Below are 25045 nucleotides of genomic sequence, written 5' to 3'. Positions count from 1 at the left end.
CATGGGACACATTGCGTGTTGTTACAGATTACAATCCAAACAGCCAATGGGATTGACTGTAGCCAATCCAGTGCTGTGTTGCCCACTTCTCCCCTCAGAAGTAAAGGCCTTTTTTTCCAAGCATATGGAGTGCAGCCATTTGACTGCCCTGAGCCTTCTCCTTGAGAAGTGCCCTCAGCTAAAGGAAGCTGCCTCACCCAAGGTCACACCACTCAGATCTTTTGCTATGGGAGCATAACTGACCACCATCTGTATCCACCACTGTGTTTGCCCTGAGGTTGCTCCTGCTTCCAGCCACTGACTGAGCTCAGTTGCATACCACTGCCCACTGCCAGGGTCATACAATGACATTGATCACCAGGGTCAATTACCCCTGCCTGGAGGGTGACTCCTGTTATTGACATGAAGAACCTGAAATGTCAGGCAGTAGTATAGCTTGAAGTTCAAAGGGACTTTTCCCATGTCTCTGGAAGTGCTCTTTTTAGGTGTCAAGGCCTCCAAATCTGCAGAGGCCAGAAGTGTGGAGACCTGGAGCACAAACACCCCCATAGCAACTGGGAGTGACGTTACAAGGGTTCACTTCTGCTTCCAAACCTTGATTTCTGCAACCATGTCCTATAAACTGAAGATACAGCACATTATGATTGTCGTTGGTTTAGAGTGTATAATGCATCCTATGAATTTTGTGCCCAGAAATTCCTGTGTATTCAAATGCCTGCACTAAATATCATCATTCAATTTGAAATTAAGTGTGTTCCCATAACTTCCATCGAATCTTAGGTTTAACCCTCCCATATTAGATACTTTCTTTAGGCTGAAAGAGATTTTATCTCTGTCCTCCCCTTCCTTGACAAACTTTACAGGTCATTTATTTTTGCCACATGTGTTTCCTCAATACTCACTCTTCAACCCAATCTACCTGGATAATTACTGCCCCTTCTCCTCCATTTAGAGGTAATAAACAGAGCCCTCCCTAATACCTACAAAGGCTTCCATGTTGGCTTCTTGTAGAAATTAAACATTCCTTAGGGGATATCTTGTCACGTGTAAGTCAAACCAAAGAAAGAATTTCTCCTTGGAGAATATACGTGCTTCCCCCACTGTTGCCTACCTGTACACAAGGTTGGCTGAAAATTTTCCATTCTCTTATCTTTGTACCTCAAGGGACTTGAGATGTTGGGAGAGAGAAGAATCACTAGAACAATTTATTTAATGAGGAGCTCTGAGAGTTCAACCATTGAGATGATAATAACATGTCCCTGTTGTCCCTTTCCTATAATTCTCTGCTCCCAGCCTCAGTGAAAACCCACATGGGTTTCCCCTGGACAGACTGCCAAAAACAGAGAGCTCCACTGATGACCATCAGAGACCATGTCCCAGTAAAGTCTGGCGGAGTAAGAAGGAAAACAGGAGTGAAGGTGGGTACTGGGCTTTACCTCTAGAATAGTGAGACTGGGACAGTCCCATAGTTATTTAGTCTATGATGGGAAGTCTGTAGTTTTCAGATACTTTAGTTTCTACTGAACCCAGTCCTGTTTCTTTCTCTCATTTTTTTGGAATCTAGACCCTCTCTCCAGTGAGTTATTTTCCAGAGATTCTCCACCTCTTCTCTGATCTTTCCCACAATTCTAGGGTCCTCTTAGATTTCCTGTGTCCAATCACTTATTCATTAACTACTCACTGGAGATTTGTTATGCATGAGGTATTGTGTATTTTGTTCCTCATGTGATTGGATTTTTCTTTTAGATTCCCTGACTATTTCTGCTGGCAAATTAGAGTTCCTGACAGGACCCGATATCTCTGTATTGATGTTGTTTCACCTTAACCACCTTGTTGTGTCCACAATATCATCTACGAACGATGTAATTATTACTGACGTTTGGTACTCAGGCTTATTTCACTTGCTCATTTTACCATTCTGTTTAAATTGTTAAGAGAATATCACGTGATTGAATTTGGAGTAGACTGCTTTGTCTTCTTCATGAATTTAATGCAAATATTTAGTGCTTTAATGTAGAATAGCCTTTTGGCTGCAGTTTTTAAATACCTATTCTTTACTGGGTTAAGAAATTGTCCTTAGCTTCCTTATTTAGCAAGGGGCTCTGTCCTGGCTGCTAACCACAGTAATGGCTGTTGTTACATTTTCTCAAAAGCATTTTCTACTGTAATTATGGTTATGATTCCTCTTCATTGGCCTATTTTTGAGATGAATTATGTTAGCAAACATCCTATATCTAACCAGATATCCATTCCTAGAGTAGGAATTACTTGTTCATGATATGTTATTCTTTTAAACTATATATGAATGCAATTTAATTTTACTATTCTACTTTGTTTCTATATTCAGGCATATGATGGGCTTAGAGAGTTCTGTTTTTGTGTTACAGTTGACACTTTTGGTCTCATTCTTTATTACATATCTAACATTTGCATGTTTTGAGCACCTACTATGTTCCAGGCACCATGTAAGTCCCTGGAAAGACAATGATGAGCACAAATGGTCATGATCTCTGACCCACAAATAAATATAAAATTACCGACATGAGAGGCACATCAAGAATAGTACAGGATGTTCGACTTGTGGGCCTCACACTCTGTCCTCCTATCCTCATTCTGTTCTCCATCTCACTGGCCTCTCACATCCCTTGTATTACCAAGCTCACCAACCCCAGGGCTACCATGAATTCTGTTCTCTCAGCCCAAAATGCTTGCCCTTTCCCTATTTTCTCTGATTAACAATTACCCACCCTTCCTCTCATAGCTCAATATTCTTATTTCAGAGAGGATATTTCTATCCACCGTCCCAGGCTAAATTGGTCCCCAGTTACTTTTTTCTCTTGATTAAATGCATTCTCAGCAGCTGCTCACCTGAACCTACTCGCTCCCCCTCCTGAGAGTGTACTATCGCTTAATAAATCCTGCTTTGCTTATGTAAAAAAAATATTAATTGCATTCTGTAGGCATAATAATGCTGAGCTTTTTTCTATCATGGAGAATGTAAACATTTATAATTATCTTAAATTTGCCTTTCATTTTTTAAAGAATGATTTGTTAGACTTTTTTATAGAAGCTTTGAGTATTTTAAATCAAATCTACTAGTCTTTTTTTTTTTTTTACACTTCACTGTGCTGATTTTTAATACAACACACTCTGACACTTCCATTGCATTTTATTTTATGGTTTTGGGATTTTCTTTACCCTTCTTATGTGTGTAGTCCACACGGATTTCCATCTTCTTGGCAGAATGCACCTGGCAGGCGGTATCTGAAAGAGGAAGTCATAGGGATCATCATTAACTAGAAGTGCTGCATTGCAGTCCAAAGAGGTAACAGACTGGTTACCCCTGTTTAAGGGGAATAATGATTAATGATAGTCACACAAGACAGATTTATTGTTTTGTTAAGAAGCTCACATTTATCAAATGTCTGCTGTATGTCACAAGAACCACACTAGAAAAATTACATGCATCATCTCATTTAATTCACTCATCAGTCTTACAATGCTGGGAATATTTATTACTCCCATTGTAGAGGTGAGGTATCTGCAGCTAAGAGAGATTAGGTCACACAGACCTTAAGGTGGTGGACCAAAATTCTCTTCTAGGACTTCTGAGTCAAGATCCCATTATCTGAATGGCATCTTTTTATCATACTTTGGGAGAGTTATGTATCAAAAATAACTGTCATAAAATTAATAGATTAGTAATAATAATAGCTATCATTTACTGGGATCCTACTGTGCACAAAGGCATTTTCAGTTCTCACAAAGAAGGTTATAGCAGTAACTACACTTTGTTGCTGTTGTTGTTTTTGGTTTTATAGATTTATTTTCAAAGGGCAAAAACACTTAAGACAATTTAAATACAAGTCTAAACAGAATTACTCTGTCAAAGTCAGCAATGATGCAGAAATGCATTCTCACTTCCAGACACTTCCCAGCAACTTTTAAGTCTTCTCTCAATGAAGAAAAGGGGTCTGATTTTTTATTCATATACATCCTTCTTATCTGCAATGTAATCTACAATTTCTTGTGGGCACTTTAACTTCTCTGCATCTATATTAGGAACTTCAAACCCAAATTCGTCTTCCATGGCCATGATAATCTCCACTTGGTCCAAACTGTCTAAGCCCAGGTCTTTCATAACATGGGAATTTACTGAGAGCTGTTCTGGGTCAGTCTTGTCATAGAGTTTCAAGACGTAAAGAACACGGTCCTGGATTCCCTCTAATGTCAAAAGGGGAGAGTCACTATCCTGGCGGCACAGCTGTGTAACTCCACCTGGAACCTGCGCGAGCACCGAGCACCGAGGCCGGCTGCGGAGCCCCAGGCCTCGTCCGGGCCCCCACGGGGAACAGGGTGTGCTGCGCGCCCGGGCCACGGCCAGCGTGGGGAGCCCGGGCAGCGGCACGAAGGCCGCCGGCAGTCGGCGGACACAGGTGCAAAGGACACGAGCTGCCATGGCTACACCGACCCAGGAGGCACTGCTACATTTAAAATAATAATAATAATAATAATAATAATAATAATAATAATAATGCACTTAAGGCACTTGAGAGATAACTATCACAACAACACGGAGCATCAGATCATAGAATTAAGTTTGTCTGAGTTGGGAATCCCCGTCTAAATAACTATTATTGAACTATTTGAAAGAAGGAAATATGGAGATCAAAAAGAAAAGATACTAAATGTCTTCAATCATTATGCAAGTGTCATATCATAAAAGAAATCAGTTAATGTCCATAGCTTCATACAGAATTAGAACCAGTGAGTAAACAACAAGGTCCTACTGCATACCACGAGAACTATATTCAATATCCCGAGATAAATAATGGAAAAGAATATAAAAAAGAATGTATATATGTGTATAACTGATTCACTTTACTGTACAGCAGAAATTAACACAACATTGTATATCAACTATACTTCAGTAACAAAAAAATTGGAACCAGTGACTAGGAGATAATAAAATTTTTTCTGCTAAGTTTTAAAACAGCTAAATATATACATTTAAAATGGAAATGGTCTACCATTTGGCTGAGTGAATCACTGTCATTGGAAGGACTAATAGAAGGTGAAGGATATCGACCTAAAGGTGGAATCGTAAGTGATGACTAGCTGAGGTGCCGTTTGGCTGTTCACTGAACGTTGCTTTTGCCTCCTTCCCCAGCAGACGCACCATCCACATGGGAGCAGGAAACCACACGGGAGTATCACAGTTCCTCCTCCTGGGCCTCTCGGACGATCCTGAGCTGCAGCCCCTCCTCTTTGGACTGTTCCTGTCCATGTACCTGGTCACTGTGCTGGGGAATCTGCTCGTCATCCTGGCCGTCAGCTCGGACTCCCACCTCCACACCCCCATGTACTTCTTCCTCGCCAACCTCTCCTTTGTTGACATCTGTTTCGTCTCCACCACCGTCCCAAGCATGCTAGTGAACATCCAGACACAGAGCAAAGGCATCTCCTACATAGGGTGCCTCACTCAGGTGTATTTTTTTATGATTTTTGCTGTAATGGATAGTTTTCTCCTGACTGTGATGGCGTATGACCGGTTTGTGGCCATCTGCCATCCCCTGCACTACACGGTCATCATAAACCCCCGCTTCTGTGGCCTCCTGGTTCTGATGTGTTGGTTCATCACTTTCTGGGTTCCCCTGGTTCATATTCTACTGCTGAGGCGGCTGACCTTCTGTACTGGCACTGAAATTCCACATTTCTTCTGTGAACTGGCTCAGATTCTCAAGGTGGCCTGCTCTGACACCCTCATCAGTAACATCTTCTTGTTTGTGGCCACTGCCCTGCTGGGTGTGTTTCCCCTCACTGGAATCCTCTTCTCTTACTCTCGAATTGTCTCCTCTTTAATGAGAATCTCCTCTGCAGTGGGAAAATATAAAGCATTTTCCACCTGTGGGTCTCACCTCTCTGTGGTTTCCTTGTTCTATGGGACAGGCGTGGGGATCTATCTCACTTCTGCTGTGACCCATTCTCCCCAGAGAAGCTCCATCGCCTCAGTCATGTACACCGTGCTCACCCCCATGCTGAACCCCTTCATCTACAGCCTGAGGAACAAGGATGTGAAGGGGGCCCTGGGAAGGCTCCTCAGCCGAGGTGCCCCTTGTCTGCGATGGGCCACAGACCTCAGAACTAAGTGGACACTGTGGGCAGCAAAAACAAATGTTGTGAATTTATATCTTCTGATTTTCTTTTCCCTTAAAAGACATGCTTCATTTCTTCCATTCTCAAAGCACCTATGACTTGGCTTTTATTTGTGTTTGTATTAGTTTCTCCTCAACACCCTCCTCAGTAATTCCTTTTGACTTTCCCTTCCTATTTGCAGCCCATACATTTCCATCTTGGGCTGGGTTTCTTACAGCCATTCTGGCGATTTCCAACATTAGATTTGAAATACTTATACCACATATGGCATGGTTTCCCCCAAATTATCCTCTCAAATGTTCATGTTCTTCACGTTAATTTGTCTGTGTGTTTGCTTTTCTCTGGAAGAAGTGGAATGAAAATCATACAACAGTCATAACCAAAGTGCTTCACATACAAAGGCTGTTCTTGTTCTGTGTATGTTTTATGTTATCTTGACAAAATTGTCAAAAGGTGTTTTCTCTCATTTATCTCATTTTTCAAACAGATTGGGAATGGAATGGAGTCTACCCTGAAAACCTAACACTATGCCCACATTCCTAACTTTGCTATCCAACATTTTCCTGAAAACTGTGAGGAGATTTTCAGCTTCAAGAGTGGGAATCTAGTTTTGAAAGTTAGTTTTCTCACATGATTCATAGAAGTATATAGCATAGAATAATTATGAGATATTGCTTCATTCTTTGCCTTCTTCCTTCCTCCCTCCCTCCCCCTCCCTCCCTTCCTTTCCTCTTTCTTTTGTTTTGCTGGACCTTTATTTGCTATCATTGCAGTTTTAAGATACACCCCAATATCCTAAAACATCTAATAATGAATGCAATAGAATAAAACTTGTTTTCTCTTGTGGCTTATTTGGGGGGAGGGCACTCTTTGAAGGTGCCAGCAGGAGTGGTAGTTACACACTTGTGGAATGTATTCAGAACTTATTCCACTTTTTGAGAAGAATATTGATAGAATTGACTCTGCAGCAAAGGGTGGAGTGGTAGACGCTGTCAGCATTTCTCCTACATTCCCTGGGATCCTTTCACCATCCCCACTGCACAGCAGCCTGACTGCCACTGTCAGCACCAGGTGGAACCTACTTTTCCCAATGTGTGACGGCGGACCTGATGGAGAATTATGCCCCACGAGGGACAGTTCTTGATGGACAGGTGTGGGGTATACCGTCTTCTTCACCCCTTACCTGGGATCATTCTAAGTTTGGATTTTGTGCCATTTTCCAGAATTTCCCTACAGGATGAAAACTCTGCTCCCTCGTGTGCAAGCTAACTTAAGATGAGCTTTATTGGATGTGTTTTCTGCCCTGTATCACTTCCCTTTTCTCTAACCTATGTCCCATGGTCCTTGCTCCTTCCAATAATGTGCTTCCACATAAATCCTTGATTCGGCACCTGCTTCTGAGGAACCAAAGCTGAGACACGTGATGAAGACTATGAAGAATATCCAAACAATACCATGAATGGAACTAAGGACTCTGGGGGCAAAAACGACAAAAAAAAAAAAAAAATAAAAAACACAAAACAAATACTGGGTATATAGTAAGATCTTCAAATTACTGGAAAATCGTAGTTTATTAGTAAGGAAAAACATATTCAGTGGGGCTTTAATTGAATTTGATTCCACCAAGTTTAATCCATAGTGGGGTTTTTCAAATTTAATTTATTTTTTTCTGCAGCAGGTTCTCATTAGTTATCTATGTTATGCATATTAGTGTATATATGTCAATCCTAATCTCTCAATTCATCTCACCACCACCACCCTGCTTTCCCCCCTTGGGAAAAAGATATTCAGTGTGGCTTTAATTCAATTTGATTCCACTAAGTTTAATCCATAGTGGGTTTTTTTTTAATCCATAGTGTTTTTATTGCCTACTTCATATGAAAAAAACTGGGGACCAAAGAGGTAATCATGTTGCAATTCAGAGTGGTAACCATAATAATATTGGTGTGTAATAATGCATGCTGAAAACAAAGGTAGAACTTTTCAATTCACCTTGAGTGAGTCCAGAATAAAACTTTTTAAAATTTATTTAATAGCTTTATTGAGGGATAATTTATATATCATGAAATTCAGCCACTGAAAGCATAAGGGCAATAGTTTTGGTAAATTTTTACTTATGCAATCATCACCACAATCCAGTTTTAGAACATTCCTATCACCCTAGAAAGTTCCCCTGTGCCCATTTGCAGGTAATATCAACTGCCACCTCAGTCCTAGGCAACCACTTATTTGCTTCTGTCTCTATAAACTGGCCTTTTATTGCTATTTTATATAAATGGAATCATACAATAGATGATCTTTTGTATCTGGCTTCTATCACTTAGCAGAATGATTTTTCATAGTTATCCATGTGAAAAACACACATCAGTATTTTGTTCCTTATAATTGTAGAATAGTATTCAAATGTATGGCTGTGCCACATTTTGCTTATCCACGGATATTTGGATATTTCCAGTTGGTCAGTAACGTGTTCAGACACACACACCCTTCACTGATGCACTGTATTCATCCTGTGGTGACTTTTGGCACTCTGGGTCAGACGGTGGGTCTGGAGGCCATGTGATGACTACTCAGGACACCAGAGTCCGAGGCTAAATCTGCACCCAGGGCTCCGGAGCACATGGCCTCACACCTGTATGCAGACAATTATTGCAAATATTTTGGGTATTGGAAACTATCCTTTCAACTGTAATTTTTTGAGATCTAAACACCAATCAGTTACATCTGATGAATATATAGTATCCAGTGAATTTTGAATACTCCATATGAAGGATTTAAATAGCTCCACTACCACTTACTATGTTGAAATGTTTTAGATATCTTGGGTTAAATAAAATTTATTTAAAATGATCTCAGGGGCTTCCCTGGTGGCGCAGTGGTTAAGAACCCACCTGCCAATGTAGGGGACACGGGTTCGAGCTCTGGTCTGGGAAGATCCCACATGCCACGGAGCAACTAAGCCCATGCACCACAACTACTGAGCCCGTGCTATAGAGCCCGTGAGCCACAACTACTGAGCCCACGTGCCACAACTACTGAAGCCCACGCACCTAGAGCCCGTGCTCCGCAGCAAGAGAAGCCACCACAATGAGAAGCCCACGCACCACAACGAAGAGTAGCCCCCGCTCACCACAACTAGAGAAAGCCTGCACACAGCAACAAAGACTCATCACAGCCAAAAAGAAAAAAAGAAAAAAAAAGACCTCAGTTATTTCTTTTTGGTTTCTTGTGGTTATAGAAAAAATTTAAAGTCTATATATGGCTTACACAGTATAAACTGCTGCTGGGCATTATGAAGAGAAAAAGAATGAAATATTTTATTCAGTTGACCCAGTTGACGTTCCCTTGAAGGAGCCTGGAGAAGCCTGGAGGCCTGTATCTCCTTTTAAGTTCTTCCCTCTGGCGTTCTCCTTTAATCTCTCAGCAAATAATTAAGTTATGTCCCTGTGCTAGGAAATGAGAAGACATGAGCAATGTATACAAATAATGTATGAGGCCTAGACGATCCCATATGATGGTAGGAGGTAGATAATAAAGTAATGATTAATATATCAGTTCAAAAGTGATATGAGGGAAATGAAGGAGGCAAGAAAATAAGGAAGGTCCTACATACACACCCACAGTGGCATAAATATTCTGGGGCAGATAAAGGCAGAACAGGAAAGTAAATATGGACTCTTACACCTTTAACCAAAAAAGATTAGAAATACAATGTCAAGATTTCCCCGCAAAAACCACTCTGAACAAATCTTAACTACTGTGAAACCTCAAGAAAATCTTAGCTGGGAAAATTCTATAGAAATAAGTCTGCTCTCTCCCTCTCATCTTTGCAGAGGGCAAATGCCAAGTCAGTTGTTCTCCAATATCTGTGTATTTAATGGGGCTCCTCAATGTGAATCTGCTCAGAGAACCACCTTTGGGTATTATTTATTAGTTTTTTGGTTTTGCTTTTATTTTTTATTCATTTATCCCTCAGATTTCCTTATTTGGTATCTTTTAACCTTCCGTGGTTTAAAGGTCAACTCTAAAGGTTTACAATCAATCACAGAAACACAATGAAAAAATGGGCAGGTCTAAGTAGACATTTCCCTAAAGAAGATATACAGATGGCCAAAAAGCAAATGCAAAGATGCTCAACATCACTAATTTTTAGAGAAATGCAAATCAAAACTACAATGAGGTATCACCTCACACAGGTCAGAATGGCCATCATCGAAAAATCTACAAACAAGATTGCAGATGACTTGATACTATACACAGAGAATCCTAAAGATGCCACCAGTAAACTACTAGAGCTAATCAATGAATTTGGTAAAGTTGCAGGATACAAAATTAATGCACAGAAATCTCTTGCATTCCTATACACTAACAACGAAAGATCAGAAAGAGAAATTAAGGAAACAATCCCATTCATCATTGCAGCAAAAAGAAAAAAATACCTAGGAATAAACCTACCTAAGGAGTTAAAAGACCTGTACTCAGAAAACTATAAAACACTGATGAAAGAAATCAAAGATGACACAAACAGATGGAGAGATACACCATGTTCTTGGATTGGAAGAATCAATATTGTGAAAATGACTATACTACCCAAAGCAATCTACAGATTCAATGCAATCCCTATCAAATTACCAGTGGCATTTTTTACAGAACTAGAACAAAAAGTCTTAAAATATGTATGGAGACACAAAAGACCCCAAATAGCCAAAGCAGTCTTGAGGGAAAAAAATGGAGCTGGAGGAATCAGACTGCCTGACTTCAGACTATACTACAAAGCTACAGTAATCAAGACAATAGGGTACTGGCACAAAAACAGAAATACAGGCCAATGGAACAGGATAGAAAGCCCAGAGATAAACCCACACACATATGGTCACCTTATCTTTGATAAAGGAGGCAAGAATATAAAATGGAGAAAAGACAGCCTCTTCAATAAGTGCTGCTGGGAAAACTGGACAGCTACATGTAAAAGAATGAAATTAGAACACTCCCTAACACCATACACAAAAATAAACTCTAAATGGATTAGAGACCTAAATGTAAGACCGGACACTATAAAACTCTTAGAGGAAAACATAGGAAGAACACTCTTTGATGTAAATCACAGCAAGATCTTTTTTGATCCACCTCCTAGAGTAATAGAAATAAAAACAAAAATAAACAAATGGGACCTAATGAAACTTAAAAGATTTGCAAAGCAAAGGAAACTACAAACAAGACGAAAAGACAACCCTCAGAATGGGAGAAAATATTTGCAAATGAATCAACCGACAAAGGATTAATCTCCAAAATATATAAACAGCTCATGCAGCTCAATATTAAAAAAACAAACAACCCAATCAAAAAATGAGCAGAAGACCTAAATAGACATTTATCCAAAGAGGACATACAGATGGCCAAGATGCATATGAAAAGCTGCTCAACATCACTAATTATTAGAGAAATGCAAATCAAAACTACAATGAGGTATCACCTCACACCAGTTAAAATGGGCACCATCAGAAAATCTACAAACAACAAATGCTGGAGAGGGTGTGGAGAAAAGGGAACCCTCTTGCACTGTTGGTGGGAATGTAAATTGATACAGCCACTATGGAGAACAGTATGGAGGTTCCTTAAAAAACTAAAAATAGAATTACCATATGACCCAGCAATCTCACTACTGGGCATATACCCAGAGAAAACCATAATTCAAAAAGACACATGCACCCCAATGTTCATTGCAGCATTATTTACAATAGCCAGGTCATGGAAGCAATCTAAATGCCCATCGACAGACGAATGGATAAAGAAGATGTGGTACATATATACAATGGAATATTAGTCAGCCATAAAAAGGAACGAAATTGGGTCATTTGTAGAGATGTGGATGGATCTAGAGACTGTCATACAGAGTGAAGTAAGTCAGAAAGAGAAAAACAAATATCGTATATTAATGCATATATGTGGAACCTAGAAAAATGGTACAGATGAACCTGTTTGCAGGGCAGAAATAGAGACACAGATGTAGAGAACAAACGTATGGACACCAAGGGGGGAAAGTGGCGGGGGGGTGGTGGTGGTGGGATGAATTGGGAGATTGGGATTGACATGTATACACTAATATGCATAAAATAGATAACTAATAAGAACCTGCTGTATAAAAAATAAATTAAATTAAATTAAAAAAAATTTTTTTTAAATCTAGAAACAATAAACGCTGGAGAAGGTGTGGAGAAAAGGGAAACTTACTACACTGTTGATGGGAGTGTAAATTGGTACAGCCACTATGTAGAAAAGTATGGGGGTTCCTTAAAAAACTAAAAATAGAACTACCATATGATCCAGCAATCTCATTCCTGGGCATATATCCAGAGGAAACCATAATTCGAAAAGATACATGCACCCCAATGTTCACTGCAGCACTATTTACAATAGCCAGGACATGAACGCAACCTAAATGTCCATTGACAGATGAATGGATAAAGAAGATGTGGTACATATATACAGTGAAATATTACTCAGCCATAAAGAAGAATGAAATAATGTCATTTGCAGCAACATGGATGAACCTAGAGACTGTCATACTGAGTGAAGTAAGTCAGACAGAGAAAGACAAATATCATATCATATGATATCGCTTATATGTGGAATCTAAAAAAATGGTACAAGTGAACTTATTTACAAAACAGAAATAGAGTCACAGATGTAGAAAACAAACTATGTTTACCAAGGTGGAAGTGGGGAAGAGATAAATTGGGAGATAGGAATTGACATATACACACTACTATATATAAAATATAACTAATAAGGACCTACTATATAGCACAGGGAAGTCTACTCAATACTCTGTAATGACCTATATGGGAAAAGAATCTAAAAAAGAGTGGATATATGTATAGGAATAACTGATTCACTTTGCTGTAGAGCAGAAATGAACATAACATTGTAAATCAACCATACTCCAATAAAAATTAATTTAAAAAAGAAAATAAACTCAATCAGAGTCTTTAATAAATAAAATACAGAAGAGCAGCCTAAATGGTCATCTCCACAATAGTATCCGAATGACAAAGGCAGAAAGTTCCAATTTTTATCCATGAACCAAATCTACCATCTCGATAACCTCAGAAATGAGAAGCCTGAAGCCTGAAACCATATACATCAAGTCTATGTTGTCTGGCATTAGGATCTGCTTTCTTGTGGAGAGATTTTGCATGTCCTAGGCAGCATCATATGTCTTTTGTTTACCAATTTTTTTTTTTTTGTTAACCCTGAAGTAACATAGGGTCACAGGTAAAAACCAGCTATCTATTTCCTAGTAGAGATTCTACTTAATGCCAGATTCCTCAAACTAGGAAACCTTGTACTGCACAGGCCCAGAGACCTATTTTCCTGATGACTGCATAGGATGTTTACATTTTTTCCCCACTGAGATACAATTAGTGTACAATGAAATGTACATGTAAGCATTCTGGGAATGATTTCTGAAAATTGCATATACTTGCATAATCACCAGAGGAAGCAAGGTGTAGAACATAATTATCTTCCCCCAAAGCCCTCCTGCCTGTTCTAGTCCATCCCCTCACCTTCATCCCCAGACAATAACTTTCCGATTTCTAAGTTACTAGAGACAGTATTCGGTACACAGATATTAGGCATTTACTCATTGTTTTCATATATATGTCCTGTTTTTCCTCTATTGTTTGGAGAAACATTCCGGGAGAAAGATTTTAAGTCCCCCCGTGGAACTGTGTACTATCTCTTCATCCTTTTATTTCTCTCAAACATTCCTTTATATATTTTACAAAAATATTTAGTGGAGACACATCTCAACTTTTCCTGTTTTGAAGAACTGGAATCTTTTATCCGATTAACTCTATCTGTAGAAATGCTTCAAAGTCTACATTGTCATGGGAATTCCCTGGCCATCCAGTGGTTAGGACTGAGAGCTTTCACTGCTGAGGGCCCAGGTTCAATCCCTGGTTGGGGAACTAAGATCCCACAAGCCACACAGTGTGGTCAAAAATTCAAAAAACAGAAAAAAGAAGTCTACATCATCTGGCATTAGGATCTACTTTCTTTTGGAGAGTTTTTGCACATTATGGGCTTTTTGTGTGTCTTTTGGTTACCAATGACATAGTACCTTGCATAGAGCCTTGTTCACTGAGGGAACCCAGGGACTTGTGACTAACACACAACTGAGATTCTTCTCAAGATTGGTAAAGGAGGCCTAGATATAGCAAAATCACTGGCTCTTAGGTTGCTTGATGTAATAAACAGTCCACCATGGGATATAATAAATACCCATCTAGAGGCAAATGCAGAAAACAAAAACATACAGTGCTCTAGTGCTCTAGACGCTCTTACACTACATCTTTACACACAACTGACAGAATTTCTATATGCCAAAAGCTCCCATTTTGTACTTTTTCCAAATATCCCTATGAATAACATACCTGTCAAGATAAGGTAGGATTTAAAAGTGAACGAGGATACATAGAAACCTAGCGTAGTATCCAGCAATTTCCTGAGTTTCACCCAGAATTGAAAGAACTTGGTAGTTCTATCCACATTCATGTTCACAGCAGCATTATTCACAGTAGCCAAAAGATGGAAGCCCCCAAAGTGTCCATTAATGGATGACTGGATAAACAAAATGTGGTATATATATCCAATGGAGTATTATTTAGCCTTAAAAAGAAATATTCTGTCACATGCAACACCACGGATGAAACTTGAAGGTATTCTACTATGTGACATAAGCAAAATACAAAAAGCCAAATACAGCGATCCATCAGTATCCACAGGGAACTACTTCCAGGACCTGCTGGGGACAACAAAATCTAGGGATGTTCAAGTCCCAGAATCAGCCATCTGAATCCGTGGTTCTGCAACCACAGATTCAACCAACCGTGGATCATGTAGTACCATACTATTTATTGAGGAAATAGCCAAGTATAAGTGGACCTGCGCATTTCAAACCCATGCTGTTCAAGGGACAATTGTAGTATATGGTTCCACATACATAAGGTAACCAGAGGAGTCTATTTCATAGAGCCCAAGATAGAAAGTACAGTGGTGGTTACTAGCACTAGAGCAAGAGGCAACAGGAAGTTATTGATTAATAAGTACCAAGTATCAATTTGGGATGATGAAAAACATCTGGAGATGGATGGTAGCAATGGCTGCATAACAATAAGAGTGTGCTCTATTATTCAACATAGCTTTGGAAGTTTTAGCCACAGCAATCAGAGAAGAAAAAGAAATAAAAGGAATCCAAATCAGAAAAGAAGAAGTAAAGCTGTCACTGTTTGCAGATGACATGATACTATACATAGAGAATCCTAAAGATGCTACCAGAAAACTACTAGAGCTAATCAATGAATTTGGTAAAGTAGCAGGATATAAAATTAATGCACAGAAATCTCTTGCATTTCTATACACTAATGATGAAAAATCTGAAAGTGAAATTAAGGAAACACTCCCATTTACCATTGCAACAAAAAGAATAAAATATCTAGGAATAAACCTACCTAAGGAGACAAAAGACCTCTATGCAGAAAATTATAAGACACTGATGAAAGAAATTAAAGATGATACAAATAGATGGAGAGATATACCAGGTTCTTGGATTAGAAGGATCAACATTGTGAAAGTGACTCTACTACCCAAAGCAATCTACAGATTCAATGCAATCCCTATCAAACTACCACTGGCATTTTTCACAGAACTAGAACAAAAAATTTCACAATTTGTATGGAGACACAAAAGACCCCGAATAGCCAAAGCAATCTTGAGAACAAAAAATGGAGCTGGAGGAATCAGGCTCCCTGACTTCAGACTATACTACAAAGCTACAGTAATCAAGACAGTATGGTACTGGCACAAAAACAGAAACATAGATCAATGGAACAGGATAGAAAGCCCAGAGATAAACCCACGCACATATGGTCACCTTATCTTTGATAAAGGAGGCAAGCATATACAGTGGAGAAAAGACAGCCTCTTCAATAAGTGGTGCTGGGAAAACTGGACAGGTACATGTAAAAGTATGAAATTAGAACACTCCCTAACACCATACACAAAAATAAACTCTAAATGGATTAAAGACCTAAATGTAAGGCCAGGCACTATCAAACTCTTAGAGGAAAACATAGGCAGAACACTCTATGACATAAATCACAGCAAGATCCTTTTTGACCCACCTCCTAGAGAAATGGAAATAAAAACAAACATAAACAAATGGGGCCTAATGAAATTTAAAAGCTTTTGCACAGCAAAGGAAACCATAAACAAGACCAAAAGACAACGCTCAGAATGGGAGAAAATATTTGCAAATGAAGCAACTGACAAATGATTAATCTCCAAAATTTACAAGCAGCTCATGCAGCTCAATAACAAAAAACAAACAACCCAATCCAAAAATGGGCAGAAGACCTAAAGAGACATTTCTCCAAAGAAGATATACAGATTGCCAACAAACACATGAAAGAATGCTCAACATCATTAATCATTAGAGAAATGCAAATCAAAACTACAATGAGGTATCACCTCACAGCGGTCAGAATGGCCATCATCAAAGAATCTACAAACAACAAATGCTGGAGAAAAGGGAACCCTCTTGCACTGTTGGTGGGAATGTAAATTGATACAGCCACTATGGAGAACAGTATGGAGGCTCCTTAAAAAAACTAAAAATAGAACTACCATATGACCCAGCAATCCCACTACTGGGCATATACCCTGAGAAAACCATAATTCAAAAAGAGTCATGTACCAAAATGTTCATTGCAGCTCTATTTACAATAGCCAGGACATGGAAGCAACCTAAGTGTCCATCATTGGATGAATGGATAAAGAAGATGTGGCACATATATACAATGGAATATTACTCAGCCATAAAAGGGAACGAAACTGAGTTATCTGTAGTGAGGTGGATGGACCTAGAGACTATCATACAGAGTGAAGTAAGTCAGAAAGAGAAAAACAAATACTGTATGCTAGCACATATATATGTAATCTAAAAAAAAATGAAATGGTTCTGAAGAACCTAGGGGCAGGACAGGAATAAAGACGCAGACGTAGAGAGTGGACTTAAGGACACGGGGAGGGGGAAGGGTAAGTTGGGACGAAGTGAGATAGTAGCACTGACATATATACACTACCAAATGTAAGATAGATAGCTAGTGGGAAGCAGCTGCATAGCACAGGGAGATCTGCTCGGTGCTTTGTGACCTCCTAGAGGCGTGGGATAGGCAGGGTGGGTGGGAGACACAAGAGGGAGGAGATATGGGGATATATGTATATGAATAGTTGATTCACTTTGTTATACAGCAGCAACTAACACAACAACGTAAAGCAATTATACTCCAATAAAGATATTAAAAAATAATAATAAAATAAAAGGTGTGAAGAGTGAAAAAAAAAAAAGAAAAAGATACCTGCCCATAAAAGAACGACCTTAAAGTGCTGGAGGTTCCTTTATAATATTAAACTTATGTATCTGAGTTGTTTATTTAAAATGGACATTTAAAATCAATTAGCAAATCAAAAGTCAGATTTTTTTTAAAGGCTAGGTTTGTTTTTAACTACTATATTCAGTCCCTAAATGGAGAAATGCAGAGTGTAAAAAAGTGAATATAAAAAAACAAACTGTTTAGCTGGCATTTCAAAGACTAAAACACTGAACAAAACACCTACCACAAAACACTATTTTTAAATGCCCACATGCAGGGTCACTCCTGCAGGCGGCCAGCACAGGGAGGTCAGTAGCCTCACAAGTACAGCTGCCTCAGCCATTCAGAAACAGGAACGCCCTGTTCCCAGGCAGGCACCAGAGGGTGGGCCAAATGCAGTGGGTCATGCAGGGAGAGCATCGGACACACATCACTGAGAGCCGGTGGTTGGGGAAGGAAGGTGGGCTTTGACACAAATCAGCCACCAAGAAGTCTTCAAGGAAGAAGCCCACACAATAGAGTGTTCTGTATTCCCAGCTGAGGGGAGCCCAGTACCTCCTGGAGCTGCCCTTGTAGATATTTGGGCTCCAATCTGCCTGGCTGCTGAGGCATCACATGGCCTTCCAGGCCAGCGCAGGGGCCTGGTGCCCCCAGAGTCACCATGGGCTGAACGCTGTACCTGTCTAAACATGTTCCGTGACCAAGAACTCTGGGCTTTGCTCTAGAGACAAGACGTGATAGATTCAGGCGGAAGGATATCCCCAACCTGTCCCTTAACTTTTCCATTAACATTGAGGTAAGAATGATGAAATTGATTCCACTGACGAAAAGTGATTTGTAGTGGTGAAAGGCGCTGTGTTCCAACGGGTCACAAGTGAACTGGTTCAGAAGCTCAGGGTGCAGATCTCTCCTCCCCTCATGGAGCACGAACACAAGCTGACCCTGTTCCGCCCTTCACTCTGATGAATAATCTTCCCCACTCCTCGCCTCAAAGCTCCTGTACTAAAGAGATGCCTTTCTGCTGTTATGTGGAAAGACATACTGCTCAGGGGCAATAACGTCTTATATAATGTCCCCATCACCAGGGACCCACAAGCCACCCTTTATGTGACAAGTGACAGGGCAGTCAGAGGGAGAGAAGGAGACAGGAAGACAGCTGCCTGTGAGAGCGGCAGGTCAGGGTAAAGAGTGAAGAAAGGACCAGAGCTGCATTGACTGCAGGGTCCCAGAAAGGCCAGGGGACAAAGCCAATCGGAAACCCAACGGATGCACCACTGGGGGCTGAGGGAGACAGCCAGCTCCAAAGTCGTCTGGGATAGAAAAGGCCAACGTGAAACCTTCATGACACAGGAAAGCTGGGGACCAGTCACAGCCGTTTCCATCGTCATTACTGTTATGTCCACAGCGGGGCAATCATGCAGTCTCCACAGCTGTACCCCTATGGAGGAGGCCAATTTACCTCACAAAGGTGCATTCATTTCACTGTTTCTGATGATACTGAGCACTTCCCTACAGGGGTATCCAAGTCCCTGTCAGATGTAACCTCTTCCAAGAAGGTGGGGCTCTGCCACTTCTCAAGGGGGAGTTGGTTCTTTTTCCCACCTGGGCCTGTTTAGTGGCTCTTCTAACTATGGACTGATTTCTGGGTCTCTGGGTCAGTGTGCTGCTGAGGAGTTGACAATGGGCATTGTTGTATTCACAAGTCCCAGTACACTTTGTACGAGGGAAAAGGTATTAAGACTTCAGTGAAAGACATTAATTTAAAACGTTTCAGGGTAAAAACTAATATAAAATTAGTGGAGCATATAAATTTCAATCATCGACAGTAAAATTATTTACATGAAAATACACTAACAATGCAGAGAAAGATGAAAAATGAGATAAATATGGAAAAAATAAGATGCTAGACACAAACCCAAATTTATTAGTAATTACATTATATTATAGAGTAAATACACCAAGGGGGAAAAAAAGGATTTTAAGATTGCATTTCAAATACCTGGGCATCTTAAAACTCCATATAATGTCTATATCAAAAGAGACATTTAAAAAGTAATGCTACAATGGTGTGGTGAATTGGGCGATTGGGATTGACATGTATACACTGATGCGTGTAAAACTGATGACTAATAGGAACCTGCAGTATAAAAAAACAAACAAACAAAAAAAACAACTAATACTAAACTTTCTTTGGGTTATTTGTATGGAAATATGTTAATATAAATGTTTCAGACATTACATGAAATTTCTAAAAATCTTATATGTTCTGGTATAATGTTATAAGTCATAATTCTAGTTATTACTTTAAAATGTATATCTCATAAATAACTAAATTTCCTTGTCAATTGCATTATTATGAACTTTCATCAAATCTTTAACCGTGGTCATTAAAAAAAAAAAGTAATGCTACAGTAAGATTAAGAAATTAAGGAAAAGGAAACTGATATAATTACTGATACACTTACTGTTGAGGCTCATTAAGAAGTAGGACAGCAGGGATCCCTGTTCCCTCTTCTTGCCCCAAACATGGGCAAATGTCTGGGGAAGAGCTTTCATTACTGGATTCCAGATGCTTTTCTGTCTTTCCACCCAGCCTGGCCACTACTGTTCTGCCTCTTCCAGGAAGTCACGTCTCCATCACCAAAACAGTTGGATCTACAACTTGATTATTCCCTTCCTCCAAGGAAAGTTAGCCTGTTTGTACTGGTTCCCTTTGTCCCTGAGTCTCTCGGGGTGACACAGAGGGCCCACGTGGAGTCTGCACATACATTGGGTTGTCTTACAGGAGAGGAATGCTGAGGTTGTGGAATTTATTTCAGTTTCTTTGAAGCAGGAACCAAGCCTGCTTGTTGTCTCAATGGGAGAGATGATCTCGTCTTTCCAAGCTCCTCACTGCATTTCTCAATTCTGAGAAAAAAAGGGGTCAGGGACTTGTACTCACATGTACAACATGATGAGCAGAAGCAAGAGTGATGCACGGAGGAGGGTCTTCAATAAGCTGCTCCTGGTTGACATGTCAACTTGGCTTATGGAGAATGTTCACATGAAAATGACATCTGGTCAGCCACTGAAGAACAAGAGCTGGGATGAAGTCTGCTTCATGGATCTCAGTGAGCACTTGTTGATGACACTATCACTAGGAGTCGAAGCAGCAGAATGAGGCCAACCCGCATATAAACCTCTAACCTGACCCATGAGGTCTCAGACTCAGGCAACTGCATCAAATTCTGCTGGACCCATAGGTCTTATTTCAGAAAATCAGACTGCCATCCAGGGCTAGTGTAATGCATCCATTACACTGCATTCAGGGCAGTTAAGACTAATCTGCTGGTAATTCAGTGTCACTGCCAGTAATTAAAGAGGTCAACAGATAGGTCACAATATGCATACACAAAAAAGAACCACAACATGACACATTACTTCACACATACAAACATGTAAATGAAGGTTCACAGGTAATGCCAGTCCAGGCTTTGTTTTAAGCTTGATTTGGATTATCATTACAATGGTTTGATTAGCCTCAAGAAAGTGTCATCAAGAAAGTGTCATGCACCCTGATGGTCATACATGATGTAACCCAAGGCTGCTCGAACATAAGAACTGTGTAACTTTTTATCAGAGGCTGAAATGAGGTTTTTATTAGACAGAGTCCTAAGAAGGCAAGATGGGCAACATATTCGGGTTAACAAGTTCTGGCTAGCTGACACCTTGCATGATGTGGGGTGTGGGAAGCTTAAAACTGGGGAGGGTGCAGAGGTTAGGCATACCTGCTGGTAAATGCATCAGACCTGGTAATGCAGTAGCTGGGTTCACTGGTGGCACATAAATGAGGGACTGGTTAGTTCTGGTGGCAATAATGGTGCGGTTGGTACACCTGTACCAAGGACGTTACTGACAGCTGGTAGACTTGAGCCAATAAAAAGTCCAGACAGATCCTGTTCAATTTCTGTAATTCCCAGTGGTGACAAAGATGGGGGAGTAACAGGACAGCTGAACCTCCATAAACCCATCTTTAAGAGGAGTAATAGGTGTACTGGTCATTTGTCTGTCTCTGCACCCGAAGCCCACCTTCAGGAACTGCCAGTCACGGCATCAAGCAGCACATATTAACAGGAGCAGCCAGAGTCACATGAGTTTTTCACTTTTCAAGCACTTGGATGGGATGACAAACCCAGAGGGAGACCATGTCACCAACAGCAGAGGTTGCTTGACCCAGACACATGATATGATTGTTACCCATGGGTTTGGAGCTGGATATAGGGGTGAAACAGAACATTCATTGCTTTTACCCTCTTCCTGCAATGCCTGAGGTTGAATGCCTTCCACAGGTGTCAGGGTGTTGTTTTCCTGCAAAGGTCAGGAAATTGGGGTGTCTCACATCAGTAGATGAAATCTCACTTTTTCTCCATTCATCCCATGCTTAATCCTGACCCTGAAAGGATCAGGACTGTGAGAGGACAAGGCCATCTTTACAAAGATGTACTATATTCTCCACTTCGGCCATTGGGACTTGATGAGCACCATACACAGTCAAGCAGTCCCTGTCTTCACAACGTCTTAACCAGGTCCACCCAACAAGGAGAAACCAGGGGTCCAAAGAGGATTAACTGTGAATCCTGCAGGCCCACTTTTGGCCAGGCTGTGGCCTGTAAGATGTAGCAACTAGACTGGCCTGGCTTGACGATGAGGAGAAAGAAAGACGTACCACTGCCCAGGAAAGCTCAGGGCCAGATGACAAACGTTCAAAATAGATCTTTGGGACCAACCGGAACACTATCCTTTTACAGAAACCCTAAGATTTCAGACTCAGGGTAGCATTTCCCATATTTCCTACATTTCATTTCTCTTAATTGTGAATCACCCCATGTCCAATGGATGAATAACATTCCTTTTTCTTTTTTCTCTTTTTCTTTTGGCCACACTGCATGGGTTGCAGGATCTCAGTTCCCTGACCAGGGATCACATTCGGGCCCCAGTGAAAGCTCTGAGTCCTAACCACCGAACTGCCAGGAAATTCCTGATGAGTAACATTCTAATGGAAAAAAAAAAGATGACTCTACAATATTTCTTACATCCATAATGTTCTTCTCCACAGTGTGATCTCAAGTCAACATCAAAGTATTCAGGAGAAGTACAGTTTTCCACATATCTTACCTTAGTAGCATTCCTCTGCATTGCAAGATCTCCCATATTTAAGGAATATATATTTCCCTGAGGAAACAGTAAAGTGCTTACCATGTTTCACAGTAGTATGGCTTCACTGTGAGCCCTAACAGGCTGGGTTGTGAGATGGATGACTTTCCCACATTCCTCATGCTTGAAGACCATCTCTCCAGTGTGCTCTTTTCACGTCAAGTGAATAAGGACTACTGAGGGCTTTCCTACATGCCTGACATCGATAGGACAAGGTGATTTCTTTCAAGACAAAAGGAATAGAGAGAATTAAAGGCTTTCCTACATATTATTCATTTATAGGATTTTTCTAGAGGGTAAGTTTTTCATGTATCTAAAAGGAATTGGAATAACTGAAGGATTTCTCATGTTGTTTACATCCTTAGGTTTTCTCCACTGTGAGTTTGTACATGTCTAGAAAGGCCTGCATTCCAAATGAAGGCTTTCCCACATTCCTCCTATTTGTAGGGTTTTATTCCAGTGTGAACGTGAATGTGAATTTTAAGGTCGGAGGAACTTCTAAAGGATTTTCCACATTCTTCACATGGGAAGGGCTTCTCTCCACTGAGATTTTGCATGTTTCCTAAGTTGACTAGAACTAATGAAGGCCGTCTCACATTCCCTGTGTTTATACAGTGTTGCTGCAGTGTGAAGAAGAATGTATTTTTTAAAGTATGAGGAATATCTATAGGACATTCCACATTCCTTACATATAAAGGGCTCCTCTCCAGTATGAGACTTTATATGCAAAGTAAGTTGAGAAGCTCTAATGAAGGCTTTCCCACATTCCTTACACATAAAGGGCCTCTCTCCAGTATGAGATTTTATATGCCTCATAAGCCAATAAGCACTAACAAAGTCTTTCCCATGTTCTTTACATTTATAGGGTTTCTCTCCAGTGTGGGTTCCCATGTGAATTTTAATGGATGTATGATATTTACAGACTTTCCCACACTGCTTTCACCCATAACCTTTTTTTGCGGTGTGATTTCGTACACGTATACCACAGCTTGTGGAGTGAACAGAAGCTCTCGCATGTTCCTTCTGTTCACAGGGTTTTCCCCCATTCTGAGTTACCACTTGTGCCTGAAGGGAAAGCTGATTCACACAGGCTTCCTCACCATCACTACATTCCAAGGCTTTCTCTCCAATGCTGGTTTTCCCGTCCACAATATCTGGAGTCAGAATGATGGCTTTTCCACACTGATTAAACACAGAATACTTCTCAACAGTAGAGGTTTTCTTCTATGGAGTAAGGAAGCTTTTTCCATACTCATTATGCTCGTTAAGTGTTGCCTCCATTTTGAGTTCTCCAGTGTTCACTGAAGTCTTTCCTATGTTGCTCACAGTCATAGAGTTCCCATCCATTGTGGATTCTTGCCTGTGGATGGATAGATGAATGATGATGCAAAGATTGTTCAGACTCATTAATTGATCCTACTCATGTCAAACTTGAAACATCATTACAACGATGATGATGACTTTTACCATTTCTATTACATTCATACACCTCTGACCTGTTGATTTCTTTCAAGTTAAATGATGAAATCCTTATGCCAGAATGATGTTCCATCTACTCCAACCTTCAAATAATCCTATACAGCTTCATGGACTGTTGTAAAATCTCAATGCCTAGTTATATATGTGGAAAGCAGGACTTCCAGGAACTCTGAAGGACTAAGTTTCAAGGTAGGTTCAGGATGTCCCCAAATTCATCATATTCAGAATACAGTAAGTCCCCTACATATAAATGAGTTCTGCTCCGAGAGCGCATTCATAAGTCCAACAAAGTTAGCCTAGGTACCCAACTAACACCATCGGTTGTATAGTACTGTACTGTAATAGGCTTATAATACTTTTTACATAAATAATACATAGAAAACAAACACAAAAAATAAAACATTTTTAATCTTACAGTACAGTACCTTGAAAAGTACAGTAGTACAGTACAACAGCTGGCATACAGGGGCTGGCATCAAGTGAACAGGCAAGAAGAATTACTGACTGGAGGAGGGAGGGGAGGTGGGAGATGGTAGAGTTGAAGAATCATCAGCAATAGGAGATGGAGGGCAAGCTGCAATTTCACTCATGCCTGATGCTGATGGCACAGGTTCTGGTTCCTTGCTGGATTCAATTCTATCTATCCTCTTGAAAAAGTGATCCAGTGATGTCTGGGTAATAGCTCTTTTTCCCTCATCATAGATGACATAGTAGCACTGGACTGCATTCTGCACAGCTGCAGCAGCCTTCGTGTACCATTCTACATTCGGGTCCTATGC

The 25045-nt window shown here is 40.3% G+C and overlaps 1 protein-coding gene and 1 pseudogene across 1 annotated transcript; one reads left to right on the top strand and one right to left on the bottom strand.

The window, feature by feature from the left end:
* Positions 1–6796, top strand: part of LOC103006825 (olfactory receptor 7D4-like) — a 74701-nt pseudogene extending 67905 nt beyond the window's left edge.
* On the bottom strand, positions 3983–4459 carry LOC103001609 (acyl carrier protein, mitochondrial-like). The gene has a single exon (XM_057539693.1). The coding sequence runs from the start codon at positions 4457–4459 to the stop codon at positions 3983–3985; it is 477 nt and encodes a 158-aa protein (XP_057395676.1).
* Positions 6797–25045: the final 18249 nt, after the last annotated feature.

This window comes from Balaenoptera acutorostrata, chromosome 2 (genome assembly GCF_949987535.1).
Source record: "Balaenoptera acutorostrata chromosome 2, mBalAcu1.1, whole genome shotgun sequence".
Classification (NCBI taxonomy): domain Eukaryota; kingdom Metazoa; phylum Chordata; class Mammalia; order Artiodactyla; family Balaenopteridae; genus Balaenoptera; species Balaenoptera acutorostrata.
This window is presented reverse-complemented; position numbering and strand designations above follow the sequence as displayed.